Source organism: Hakea prostrata, chromosome 5, assembly GCF_041222555.1.
Source record: "Hakea prostrata isolate BN-2017 chromosome 5, UWA_Hpros_2, whole genome shotgun sequence".
NCBI lineage: Eukaryota > Viridiplantae > Streptophyta > Magnoliopsida > Proteales > Proteaceae > Hakea > Hakea prostrata.
Genome location: NC_142604.1, coordinates 3,794,942 through 3,809,298, shown reverse-complemented (window position 1 = coordinate 3,809,298; position 14,357 = coordinate 3,794,942). Strand labels below are relative to the sequence as shown.

The window sequence follows — 14,357 nt, the reverse complement described above, 5'->3', positions numbered from 1 at the left end:
ACAATAATGTCGACGATATATTGCTAATATGTCGTCAATGTTGCTTTTCTTTTTTGTTTCTTGCATTTTAACCATATTTTGCTCCAATTTTATATGTTTATGAGTACATCTTATTTTGTTATCATCTATTATTACATTCTTTGTGTCGATCAATCGAGATTTTATACAAATTTGTGAGTTTTTTAGACTTCCAGTTTCGCCTTCATAGAGTCAGACATGTGTCGATTAGGAATATTAGTTTAGGTTGTATTTTAGGTCAAAATAATGCTCCTAGTGTGTATATAGGCTTTAAGTTATACTATACAATAAAATTTAGACTAAAATGACCCAAAATACCCATTGAAACTAAGGGTTGATTTTTCATCAACACCCTTCCAAGTGTCGGTCAACATTTCCGATATGTTGCTATGTCGGTGGTGTCATTAGCCACCGACATGACGACACAGAGCGATTTTTAGAACCTTGGCTAGAAGGTTCTCAATTTTATTAAATGGTTTTGCCATAAATAATACAAAATCATATGTTCTAATTTGAAGTATCTGTTTGCCTATACGCTTCAGCCATTCGTATCGAGTTTGGTTTGGGTGCTGCAAATATTAGTACGAACCCGAAATAGACACGATGAGCTATATAGCCGTCCATGAGTCTTGAGGCACTATATGTTCCCCCAACGGCTGTTGACCATGAATTATAGAAGGTACTCATAGGGTAAGGTGATGGGATTTATTATTATTATTATTATTTTTACTTGTAGGGTTTACATAATTTGCGGTTGTAACGCCGGTGCATATGATCAACTCACACACTCGCTGTCCATCCCCGGTATTTTAGAAGAATATAGGGGTATTTCTGGATCTGGAAGAAGAAACGGCACGGGTCACGGCATAGCGCGGAGTCCGTGCGTGTACGTGCAGCAGCGCCGGGCAAAAGAAGACGCTGTTTACAGTTTCGAAGTACTTCGCATAGGAACTGTTTACTCAGCTCTGGGTTTTAGAGAGGGATAGAGACGACAGAGAATCAATTGGCTTCTTGGGCAAATAGGCAAAGACATGTCGCCCAACAATGGCGCAGAAGAAGGTAGTAAGATGATTCCCAAGCCCTTCTACGGTTCTACCCTCGTTTTTTCTTTTTCTTTTCCAATAGTGATTCTTTCTCATTCGGTATGTTTACTTGCCTTTCGAATTTAGTTTTGGCTATGTTAATGGCTCCTTTTTTTCTTCTTATACTTTAAGACGAATAAATTCTGTATTTCGACTGTGTTTGTTCGAAGTGGGAAATACGAATTGCTTTACTTAGTGTGGGGGAGTTTTTTCATTTTCTTTTTTCCCCCGAAGATTGAACACATCTGATTCTTTTTCATAACCGATTCAGTTGGGGGAGGGGTTAATACCCTCACATAGGCTTTTGATGGGTCATTTTATTTTTCTCCCCTTCCAATTAATAATAATGTAGTATTACTTGGACTACCTTGATAGTTGACTGTTCATTTGTCTTTGTGTCTATCAACTGGAGAAGCTGCATCACTTTGCTTTCATAGGCACCAGCAAGGCAGCCTATTCTGTTTCTATACTCAACCAAACTAAACTCAGTTGTATTTATATTTATTTAAATGGATTTTTTTTTTGAATTACAAAACTCAGGCTTTTGACTTGCTCACTTGTGCCTGGCCAATATCAAAGTTGGTTATTATAGCATCAGTTCCTTTCTGGGTTTCGGGTAGGCATGCATAAATTCCCAATTGCTAATCAAATTGCACAAGAGGCACTTTTTGTGGTTCAATCCAGTCATTGACTCTACTAGTGTATCCTGATTAATTGTGTAAGAAAATTCCTGCAGTTCAGTTTTTGCTGTTTACTTGTTTTGGTTGATTATTTAGCAGCTAGGATCACAGCTCAAAGTTTTCTGTACCATTGCTACAGTTGTCAGAGGCATTGATAAGTAATGTAAATGCTTACATATTTCATTGGTTAATGTTGTGGCAGCATTGTTGTGCTTTTATTTTCTCAGTGTTGTTTATCTATTATGTGAGATCTATGCTTCCTGGTTCTCAAAACAGGGCAGAGTACTGGAATTAATTGCATTGTGAGTCTCATTTCCTCCTAAAATTTGAACTGTGTGACATATTTAGGTACAATGTAGTGTCTATGCTCATTTGCAGATGTTAATAAATATGCTAGATAAGGATTGGTTTATTCTTATATGGCATTCCATATTTGTTTGTCATCTCAAGTTATAAATAAAGTGGTGGCCCTTGTCAATCTGAAAGCCAATGTTGATGCCAAATGGCAAAGAAATGAGGCCAAACAGTAGATTGGATTGATAATAGAGAAACTCATTCTTTCAAAAGTGCTTAACCAGAAGAACAATATTCAGCTGCTTTCAAAAGAAGCCCAAAACATGGTTTTATAGGGTTCCAAGTAACCCTAAAATAGAGCTAAAACAAAATAGCTACGAAAATGCCACTAAAAACAGAAAAATGCCCCAAACCCCCCTCAAAACGACTTCGAAATGCGAAAAAAGACGTCAATCACCGCAGGGCAATGAGTCCTGCTGCTGGCCTCATTTCGGAGTGATCGGGCAAAGTGCAGCACATTCCGAGCCTGGGACCCTAAGGTACCCCATGTGTTACCTGATGTGCTTCAAACCTCTTCATCTCAACCTCAGTTAACTATATTCACAACCAAGCTTTTAAATGGCTCCCTTCAATTTAACTTAGTCTTTTGCCAAACTAAATGTGATTGGCTACATGGCTCCTTTTTCTCCAGTCAACTCTATCCAGAGTCATACTTCTTCTAGGGGGGATGCTAGGTTTGCAAACAGAAGGGGAAAGGACCCAAGAATCTAGAGTAAACTATTTCTGGCGGGTAAAACATTAATATCTGGACAAGGAAGTCTCAGATTTAACTTCAAGCATGGTGGAGCTTCATATTTCCTGGTAGGACCTAGATTTAGGAATCCTTTTTTGCAGGTTATGCTCAAACTGCTTATGAGAGATAGTGGCACCAGAAGATAATATGCCCACCTTAATGCAACAGTATTTCTCAGCAAAGCACATGTTGACCTGGACCCATTCTCCATTAAAGGAAAAAAATATCATTCTTCTCCTAGGTCTGCACTTGACTAAGTGACCAAACTATACTGCTGAGGAGAAGTGCAAATGAAGAAAAGGTGACCACATCTTTAGAGGCAGTCTCACACAGGCAGGAAAGAGGGTAGGGGACTAGGATTATAGTTCGAAAACTCGGCAAGATCTTGAAGAACTTGCGTAGCTTGAGAAATTTCAAAACATTTAAAGAATCTTAGTGAAATCTTGGTGACATCTCAAATATCTTGAGAATGTTCCCAGTATTGTATTGTTGGACTAGGGTGATAAAGGTGTCTATGACTTATTTATTATTCGTTGCACCTGGTTGGCGCTATGTGATATGCATTGTGAACACCTTACTGTATATTGTGGCTTGCAGTACAAGTTTAAGTTTTTGGCTATTTCTTAAAAGTTGTTCTTTCCATATAAATTTAGAAAATACATCAGGTGTTGAGTACATCATGAATTATCACTTAACCCCATTATTCAGCTGACAGGGTGCTGTTGAAACATAATTTTAAACATAGGAGGTGGATATGTAATAGATAAAATTTCAGGGGATGTAAATGTAATAGTTTGCAACTCCAGGGGATGTATATATAATTTGCTCTTTTTCTAATAACATTCAAAATGTGATTCAAGTGGCAGCAATTATATGCCATTGCTATATCTAGCATGTTAAGCAATCTTCAATTACCCATTGTCAATTAATACCCCAATCTCCCCTGGATCCCTCTCACAAAACTATTTTTTGATGTAGAAATGAGTTGAGTTGACGTCAAAAGAGCTTGCATATCTAATATTTTCAGTAATATTTTATGCTTATGAAGCTAAGGGGGAAACATCTCTTATTTCTTCTGTTACTGACTTACTTCTTTACTGTTAAGGAAGGTTGCACTATTTCCCCAGTTGGGATAGTTAGCTTTGTAGAACTCCTTAGTGTCCTACTTTATGAGCTTTGAACAGTTTGTTTATAATATGAAATCATGAACCTATCTCCCCTGAATCTTCTGTAGGTGAGATTTCTGGTTCTTGTGGCAGCAATTCAAGGGACATGACAAATCTTTCGTGATATCTCCTTTGATTGGAGACTAATGCATTTGGTTTTCTTTGTGCAAGCTACCTCTGGAATAACTTTACCAGTTGGGGAGCCATCATATATCTTGTATGCTTTGCCAGACATCTATCTCCTACCATCTCTGGGACAACATTCTTTTTCATTTTTTCCCCTCTTAAAGGGGGTATTGAAGCCTATCACTAATCTTGTTATCCAGGGGTGCACTTCAGACCTGGAAACACTGGTTATTCTACAGAGAAGTCTCAGTTAGATTTCCTCATGTACTTGCAACTATCTCTCTCATTTTCTCTAAAGGAGGATCTTCCACTCTTTTTCCTTTGTTGCCATTGCCCAACCAAAGTGACGCCGAAGTTCTGCCTGAAAGTCTCTTTGTACCAAATAATGCCTTTCTAGATAAAAGATATTTAAGAGGTGGGTTGGTCAATCCATTTTTGCCATTGGAGAGGTACTTGGCATCTTTTGGAGAGTTCATTTCCTTCATGTGACCATTTTGTGTGAGTGTCTTGTTGCCTCCCTTTTGACTAGCACATTGTAAATTTTGTTTCCTACATGTTTCTTCTAATAAGTTGGCCCTCTTCAATTCCCATTTTCAGCCAATCTTCTACCACATTTTTCTTCTGAAAGATTAACTGTTTCCTTCGAAGTATCCTACTGGACCAGACTTTCTGTGAAGCGCTGCTATCTTTAGTTCTTTCCTGTCAAATTCCTTTACTTCCACAGCTTAAATTCCATGTGAAGGACAAAATGGCTTCTGCAATTGGGCCTGGTACTGTGTCACCAGTAGCTACTTGCCAATCCAACTTCTTCCTTGTGATCCAATAACCACGGTGAAGTTTTATATTTAATAAATGATAGGAATTGTTTCCCTTATCCTAATTTCAATCTTGAAATGCTTTAATACTAATGGAGAAGTACTTCCTCAAACTTTTAATCTTGAAATTGTTTTGCTAACGAAGGATTTTTCGAATTTGATTATCCACATCAGAATGAGCTGAATATCACTGAGTTTTGATTTTGTCTAGGATCAGCCAAACCCCACACTGTCTTCAGTTAAGAATCAGCCATTGTCTGGTGGATCTGTCTGCTTTTTGGAACCGCTGACCATGACATATTGATCCATTCATGCCTTTTACTGCTTGATTTTCTTTTGTTGACATCCACTTGTGTGTGTGTGTGCCTTGGCAACAATTTCTCACAAATTCGAATAACCATTTAGCAAAATGATAGACCAAGAATTGGGTCCTGGCTGTTTTGGGATCTAATTGCTTGTGAGTTGGCCATCAGCGCCAACTGGATGTTATTCTTGTGATTTTTTCCCTAAAGTTTAGTGGAATTCTTGCAGGTTGTGTATTGATAGTTGGATATTTTTTAACAGTTGGTCATAGCTTGTAGATGTTTTACACAAATAATAACCTGATTTTGTTTTCATTGTTAATAAATCACTTGGCAATAAAAGAACTCCTGAACCTTTTTTTTTTGGTGTGTGTGTATGTGTGTGGGGTACATTCTCATCCTTTTAATCGAACAGGCATCCCGAAGTGCTATGTATTTAAAAGTCGGTTACAAGAATATGCACAGAAGGCAGGGATTTCTACTCCTGTTTATGAGACAATGAAGGAAGGTCCTTCCCATGAGCCTAGCTTCAGGTCCACAGTGGTTGTGGACAATGTCAAATATGATTCTCTCCCTGGCTTTTTCAATCGTAAGGCGGCAGAGCAGTCAGCTGCAGAAGTTGCTCTAATGGAATTAGCTAAATCAGGGAACTTAGGGGAACGCATCTCAATTCCAGTGGTATGTTTTACCTTTCTCATCGGTATATGGTGGCATTTGGATGCATAAAAACCATGGGTTAATGAAATATGAAAAATGTCTCAATGGCCTACCTAGATGTTTATTTTGAATGTCATGATTTCTTTATTAAAAGCAATTGACTTGCTAATGGATTCACCTCCAATATATGGCAGATACTTTTGTTGTGCTCATTACCTTTAGAAGTAAGAAGCTCCATTATCGCATTTTTTAAATGACTGTGTATCCTTTAGTTCTAAGGCTGAAATCTTCGCTTGTCACCATTAAAATATCTGCAGGGCTTGCCTTTAGCTTTGCATTTGAGTGATGTGTATGCTGAAGAGTTTGTTAGTTTGTGGGGGTTGTGTGTTTCTTGTGAGGCCGTTATATTCACTTCTCACCATTAAAACCTTTGCAACTGTCAGGCGTTTCTTTAGCCTTGCATTTGAGTAATATGTACAATAAAGAATGTATGAATTTTGTTCATGTGTGTTTGTGTGAGCATGTGAATGTATGAATTTTGTTTGTGTGTTTAGCATGTGAATTTACTGATGTTTACTGTTCCTCAGAAACAGCGACCATCCAGAAGTTTCAATTTAAAGTCCATTAGTCCAGTCAAAACAGCTTGTCAAGAGCTAAGTCATTAAATCCAAAATCAAAACTAGAACAAGTTGTGCACAAATTTCCGAAATAAGTAGATTAAATTTGGTCGGAAAGACAGGCTAGTGTTTTCTCCCCAAAGCAACCACACCCGGTGCCAGGATATGTAGACCTCTGGTTAAAATTTGATTTGTCGTAGATTGAGAAGCACTTGCTCTGAGAAAGTTGACTTATTGATTGCCCCAATAGGGTATTTATTGATTTGCAATACATTAGCTAGAACCAACTCAGAGAAGGAAGATGAGTACAAAAGACTAGGAAAAGAAATTAGAACTAAAATAGGACTAATAAATAATTTAAAAGACTTCAGGGGGAGTGGGGCCCTCAAACTCGCTAGCATTAGCTTGAGGGAGTCAACATGATTATTTGCTGGCCTTCAAATTTGAAGCATCTATTTATGAGTCTGAATGGTTCTTACATAGTTGCATCCCCCCCCCCCCCCCCCCATTTTGTTTCTTCCTTTTAGGAACAGCAGAAAATAGTTATAAAGAAGATAAAATGTACAGATCTTCAAGAAAAGAAAAATCACCAGGAAAGGTTCCCCAGCCCCCACTGCACAAACACCAACCTAGTAATCTACACATGTCCAAAGCCTCCCTCCCAGTAATGGAAAAATCAACCCTTTTAACTTTGGGCACCCCTTCTTCTTATCATCAAGCTTCACATCACCTTTCATCCAAAGGAGATATGCTTCACTGGTATAAAATCAATCAATACTTTTCAGGTCTGAATTTGAATTTCAATCCAATGAGACTAGTCAATAGACATAATACATTAAGGAAACAAGAACTGGAAAAGCAGAACCTCTGCTATTCAATTGAAGAAACAAGGCCTCTAAATGATGTCTTTAACTGAAAACATAGAAACTGGAGAAGATAGCTCCAGGAAACTAGAAGTAAAGCTGACCAGCAACCAAAGAAAATAAAACTTCTCTTTTAGCGATCACCATATTATTTAGCCCATAATAATGCTCATAGAAAAAGGGCAACTGGATCACAGACTAACTCAAAAATTGAGGACACAACTGTATTGCATCAGCCTTTTGCCTTTTCTTGTATCCTGGTCCTCATCATGGTTGAAAGAATTTCATCCAGCATAGTCTCTTAAAATGATTCAGGAAAAATGACAATATGATGAGCTTGCCTCACTAAGTTGTATGTTAATTTTATTGAATCTATCAATTCTGCTGAGTCTACTCTTGTTTTCCTCATATGTCAGAATAATTTGTTAGCACTTCAATATGCTGTTTTATCTGGTAGTTCCTGACCCCCTAAGTTCCTGTCGCCCTACTGTCTTGTTGGCCCTCTTGAAACCATCCCTGAAAAAGGACTTTCATGTGGAAACAATGTCATCATTTATGTGTACACGCACATATAATAGCCATCACCAACTTGACACCATATATATACCTTAAACTTGATTATGTCAATTGACCCTACATCGAATACCCGGCTAGAGCTATACCTAATTTTCCACAATCTCTATTTCTTTCTTTTGGTAGTACATATTCCTCAGTACCCAGCTCTGAATAAATCCAATGATCCTGGTGATGAAACCCTGAATCTAGGGTTAGTGGTAATTTTGTAAATTCCCTAAATTCATAGGGCTGCCCAGGATTTCCAGCAAAAGGGGAAGGATGTTTAGGGTTTTAGGGGACTCTTGAGGCTCGAAAACTCTGTTGTAGGTGGTGGTTCAAATATGAACTTCAGAACTTAGGGTTTATGGAAGTTTAAATTCTGCAGAATTTCTTCTCAAGGAAGAAGACAGTTCAGAATTTGGAAACTTAAAACCAAGACTTAGATCTGAAATTAATTTGCTGGTTAAATTCCAAAGGGTGGGGCGACCTAAATGGGGTGAAAAGGGAGGCTTAAGTGGCTGGGAATAGGAAGCTGCAGGGGGTGGGTCTCTAGGGTAGCCGTAGGTAAGGAGGAGTGGGAGGGAGACCTGCTGGTGTTAGGGGAAGTGGGGGAAGGGGCTAGGAGGGTTGTAGGGCATAAAGGGAATGATTAAGGGAGCCGTAGGGATGGTGAACTGTTGCGTAGAGTAGGGGAGTAGGGGTATGGTGTGATGGCTCAGGGAAGGTGGGGAGCTTTTGGACTTATAAACTGAAGGGAACTACGGAAACTGCTGTTGGAATGCTTGAAGAAGAAGAAGAGAATGAAAAAATTGCAGAACACTATCACAAACCCGGCCGCAGGTCACCCATCTCGGATCCCACGACTTTCTCTCAAAACCAGTTCTTCAAACTCAAATATTATTCATCAATCAATTTGAAAGTTATAATGAAAGAAGAGGGTATTTATTGCTTAAAAATAAAATACTTTGACTAGGGTTGGGACTCCTTAATAGATAAGGATCCCAACTCTAGACTACTCCACTTAAAAAGGAATCAAATTACTACAAGGTCACAAGTTCACAACCCTAGGATTGGAATCTCGTTTAAACACTTATCTTGGAACTCAAGCAAACAACTTCCAAATAAAAACAAACCCTAAAAGATAAGAATCCCTTTGGATAAGGAATCTTTTCTTATAACTAACTAACTACTAGTGACTTGGACATTTCATAATTCAAAGTTGACTAACCTAAATGAAAAAACAAAAGTAGAGCCATGACCTTGGATCGGGGGAATTCTATCAAGACCCATATTGAGCTGTAAAAGGCGGCTGGAAAATGACCAGAACGCCCCTAGGCTGGTTTGGCCCTTCTTGGACTGGCTTCTATCTTTGAGTGGGTTGGGCCCTTTTTGGTTCTTCTTGGGCTGCCTGGGGCTAGGTTATATCAGTTCTCCCCATCTTGGAAACATTCATCTCCTAATGGATGTGCTTGTCATGAGACTCAGAACAACCCTTTGGAGGGCTTGCATGTGAACCCGTCCTCTCATTTTGCAGTGGGGTGGAAGTAGTAGGTGTGTTACTGGTTGCACCTTTCCCTGACAGAACTTTGGGAAGATAGGATCAGTTGCAAATGGCAATGGAGTCTTCAATCCTAGGCGACTGTGTGTCAAGAGCCCTAAGAGGAAACATGGAGTCAATAGCCATGCCTTAGGAGCCTTTCTCTGTCAACACCTTTATCATTACTGTAGCTATAGTCTTGAGAAGGTGTGTAGTATCTTCACCCTGAAATTGGAGACTCAAAGGATGTCCAGTTTCACAAAGGAGTGGTGATGGTATGGACCTCTGATATTTGTGGGCAGCAGTACTCTACCCTTTGATATTAAGGGCATAGGGAACCTCTGGTGTAGTGGGTACCAGCTCGATGGGATCTTAAAGGGCTGCCTCTGGTGGTGGCTATGAGGTCTCTTTGTTAGGTGTTGGTTGATGAATTTTGGGAACAGCAACTCCCCTTCTTTGATGAGACTCTTTGGCTAAGGGGTCTGCCACTTCTAGGGTAGTTGTGTCAATCTCTTCTAGCACCTTCTTTGGAGGAAACTCTTGGATTGGTGAAGAGGAATCACCATTTGGTTGTGGAGCTTTGGCCTTGGAGTTAGTGGTGGTGTCTTGGTTGTTCTCTTGACTGGGTCCTTTAGATTTTGTTGAGGTGAGGCTCTAGTTGCTTTCTTGATTGGGCCTTCAACTTCTGGGTCCACCAAGTGCTGCACCTTGCTATTGAAGTCCTTCTGAGTTGCTCTGAGAGCCTGCATCTTGTTGATTTCCCCTGATTGGACTCTGTGGTAGGAAGTGCAGCTGCTCCTCCATTTTTCTTCCAGGTTTGCAAACCTAGTATTCAGCTTAGTCATTTGAACATGTATATCTTGCTGGCGCTTCAGAATTTGCTCCAGCCATAGACTTAATTCTCACTCATCCATGGTGATTTAAAACTCTAGGAGTTGCTGGAGCCATGCTTTGATACCACTGATGAAACCCTGAATTTAGGGTTAGAGGTAATTTGGTAAATTCCCAAGATTCCTAGGGTTGCCCAGGATTCCCAGCCAAAGAAGAAGGATGCTTAGGGTTTTAGGGGACTCTTGAGCCTCTAAAACTCTGTTGTAGGAGGTGGTTCAAATATGAACTTCAGAACTTAGGGTTTATGGAAGTTTAAATTCTGCAGAATTTCTTCTTAAGGGAGAAGACAGTTCAGAATTTAGAACTTAAAATCAAGACTTAGATCTGAATTTAATTTGCAGGTTAAGTTCCAAAGGGTGGGGCGACCTAAATGGGGTGAAAAGAAAGGTAAGGGGTGGGTCTCTAGGGTAGCCATAGGTAAGGAGGAGTGGGAGGGAGACCTGCTGGTGTTTAGGGATAGGGGCTAGGAGGGTCGTTGGGCCTAAAGGGAATGATTAAGGGAGCCGTAGGGATGGGGGAGGGCTGCTGTTGCAGTGCAGCAGCAAGGCAGGGACGGGGGACTGTTGTGCAGAGCAGGGGAGGGGCACGGGTATGGTGCGATGGCTTAGGAAGGTGGGGAAAGGGTTTAGGGCTTTTGGATTACTTGTAAACTGAAGGGAACAGCTGGAATGCTTGAAGAAGAGGAAGAGAATGAAAATTTTTCAGAACACTATTACAAGCCCAGCTGTAGGTCACCCATATTGGGATCCGACCACTTTCTCTCAAAGCCAATTCATCAATCAATTTGAAAGTTACAATGAAAGAAGAAGTTATTTATAGCCTAAAAATAAAAGACTTTGACTGGGGTTGGGACTCCTTAATGGATAAGGATCCCAACTCTAGACTCCCCTACTTAGAAAGGAATCAAATTACTACAAAATCACAACCCTAGGATTGGAATCTTGTTAAGACACTTAACTTGGATTCAAGCAAACAACTTCCAAATAAAAACAAACTCTAAAACATAAGCACCTCTTTGGATAAGGAATCTTATTTTATAACTATCAAACTTCTTATGACTTGGACACTTCATAATTCAAAATTGACTAACCAAAATAGAAAAACAGAAGTATATTCATGACCCTTGGATGGGAGGAATCTATCAAGACCCATATTGAGCCCTAAAAAGGGGGCTGGAAAATGACCAAAATGCCCCTGGGTCTTCAAGTGGGCTTGGGCCATGGCTCTTCTTTGGCTGTCTGGGGCCGGGTTAAATCACCTAGGTATTGCTTTATTATTCTCTTCCTTATTTTGTTTTCTGATTTATGTTGGCACTGTTTATTTTTCTTATGAATTGGACCAATTGGTAAATTCTAAGTTCTTTCTTTCTGATAAGAAAACTTAGAGCTTGCAACGTGGCAGCCAAATTTCAGTCTCCTTAGGGCCTCTGAAAACTGATGTTTTGAAGAGAAATCCCTCCCAACCAAAGAAATTTTTTCTGGAGCTGCATATTGCGGCATTAGGAAGTGATATAAATTGGTAGGGAGCAAAAGGCAATATTAACCAGTAATCCGACCAGAAATGACAAAGTATGCTTCCTCATGGCTAGCTCTCTTTCAAGTCTGAGTTATTTGAAGAATATGTAAACATCAAAATGGTGAAAAATAAAAAGGCAGAATAAGGGGTTTTGATTCTTCTTTAGCTTTTGGAAATGTTTTTAGTGTATATGCTTCCTCAAGGTTGGGTCTTTTACATATTTGACTTATTTGAAGAATATGTAAACGTCAAAATTAAGAAATATAAAAATTAGAATCAGTAGGTAAATTTTGGAATTGTTTTGGTGCATTATTGATCTGATGAGAAGGTAGTGATCCTATTAGAAGTATGAATGTAGCTGTGGATTCTTAGTTACCGTCTAGATTGTGGGTATGCAAGTTTTCAGAGATTTTTATTTTATTTTATTTTTAAGTGTATTTTCTTTCTGTTGTCCTAGCAAGTCCAACTTTTCTTTCTTTGCCAGTTTACTGGCTGACATAGTAACGAAATCCATTGAGTTTTAGCAATTGTTGGAATCCTGTGATCGCTAATATTTCTTTACTGATATTATTGATTATGGTATAATGTTGCATTTCAATAAACATTTTTCTATTTGATAGTGTGTTTGAATCATGGGAAATGTATGGAGAACCCGGGCTCAGCCAATTAGAGGGCCCCCTCATTGAATTGGACTGCATGGCATCAACATCAATACCTCCTGATATGCAGACAATGAACTAGGGGCATACCATATGGTGCAATTGCATTTGGTTTTGGGGATCCTTAGGTCATCAAACCATTGCTCTTTAATAAATTGAGACCATTGGCATGATATTATTGGTTAATGAACATTTTATCTATTTGAGTACTTAACATCAAAAGTTGCCTGTAATTTCAGCATGAATCAGGCTTGTGCAAAAATCTACTCCAGGAGTGTGCACAGAAGATGAATTTCGCTATTCCATCATATGTCTGCGAGAAAGTTAATCCAGCAGGGAAAACGTCTTCATTTATTTGCACCACTGACATTGGGGGGATTCAGTATATTGGAGCTGCAGCCAGAACAAAGAAGGAAGCGGAAATCAAAGCTGCACGGACTGCTCTATTGGCAATCCAGGGACATGGTGGAGGATCTGAAGTGCGGTTAAATGACAACATTCAGTACACGGTTGTCCCATGCAAGAAAAAGGGTGCTGAGTCAAATAATGCACCTCAAGAAACTACAAAAGCTCTCAAACCAAAGAAAAATGGTTTCAAGAAGAAATGGATAAAAAAGAAACTCAGAAAAAATAAAGGCAATGAAACAAAACTAAACCACAATGAGCAGGCACTTGATACTGTAGTTCATGAACCTGTTCTAAAGGCTGAAGATACAACAATGGAAGAAGGTGATGTAACAAGACTCAACCAGAATGTGCAGGCAACTGCTAATGCAGAAACTGAATCTGCTCGAAAGTCCGAAGATACAGCAGTGAACATGTCCACGGAGAAACTGGGATTGCAGCACGTGGGATCAAAACTTCATCAAAATGCTGAATTTGTGTCCCAAGCCGAGGACTCAGGAATGCTGGTTGTGCAAGCAAATCAGAATTATCAAAGTGCATCCTGTGGGGTATCAGGTCCTACTGATGGAAATCCTGACATCTTAGGTTTGCTGCCTGCGCAGGTCACAGCTGGAGTTCAAGTTGGGAATTTAGGACTCCTGGTTGCGGATTCAACTGACAATTCTCAAGTTGCAGAGACTGTAAACTTGAATTCTAAACAAAATGGACAAGGAACCTCTGACATTGCAATTCTAGAGGCAGTTCAATCAGAAGATCGAAAGGAATTTGTCATGGAAGGGAATGTAATTTCTGGATCTGGGCTAGGAACTCCAATGGTAACCTGTTTGAGCACTGCACCTGAGACTCCAGTTGTCATGGACATCAATACTTCAGCCAAAGATAATGGAAATGGGCAGTAGGATATCGGCATAAGCATGGAATGGGTGTTCTAGTTCAGCTCAGGCTCTCCAAAATGAGTACAAAGTACAAACCAGCAAAGTTTTTGCCTAGTGGAAGTCATTCTTGGTTGAGAATCTTGAGATTAGTTTCTATACAGTTGTCAATTCATTAGATCAGGAAAGTGAAATAGAATTTTTACATATAAATCTTTTAGAAATTACACCATCAGTTCATTTTTCTACCTTAAGCTGCATCTTGATTTTATTCACCTCGTTCAGATGCTTGCTGTTTAGAAACTCATCTTGTTACTTAAATATAAAGATTATTTTGATCCAGACCATATCAATGTGAGCTTAAGCTTTCTCCACTTGTCAACTGTATGGAGCACCCCATGGACCTTTTGCATAATATCATTTTTGTTGGTTGTTAGCTTATCTGGTAGAAAGGAGAATGAGTTGAATTGCCATTTAGTAGTGCTCTGTTTGGTTGCAAGGGAATGATTG

The 14,357-nt window shown here is 39.4% G+C and overlaps 1 protein-coding gene across 1 annotated transcript; it reads left to right on the top strand.

The window, feature by feature from the left end:
* The first annotated feature begins 864 nt into the window (after positions 1-864).
* On the top strand, positions 865-14,264 carry LOC149014462 (uncharacterized). The gene is made up of 3 exons (XM_089155461.1): positions 865-1,077; positions 5,692-5,954; positions 12,810-14,264. The coding sequence occupies exons 1-3, from the start codon at positions 1,050-1,052 to the stop codon at positions 13,872-13,874; spliced, it is 1,356 nt and encodes a 451-aa protein (XP_089011587.1). The 5' UTR covers positions 865-1,049; the 3' UTR covers positions 13,875-14,264.
* The last annotated feature ends 93 nt before the right edge of the window (positions 14,265-14,357 follow it).

Bases quoted from the DNA above. Each gene is read 5' to 3' on its own strand.
- LOC149014462 (XM_089155461.1), top strand. From the start codon at position 1,050: ATGTCGCCCAACAATGGCGCAGAAGAAG. The intron at 1,078-5,691 runs GTAGTAAGATGA...TTAATCGAACAG, and splicing joins CAACAATGGCGCAGAAGAAG to GCATCCCGAAGTGCTATGTA. The intron at 5,955-12,809 runs GTATGTTTTACC...CTGTAATTTCAG, and splicing joins AACGCATCTCAATTCCAGTG to CATGAATCAGGCTTGTGCAA.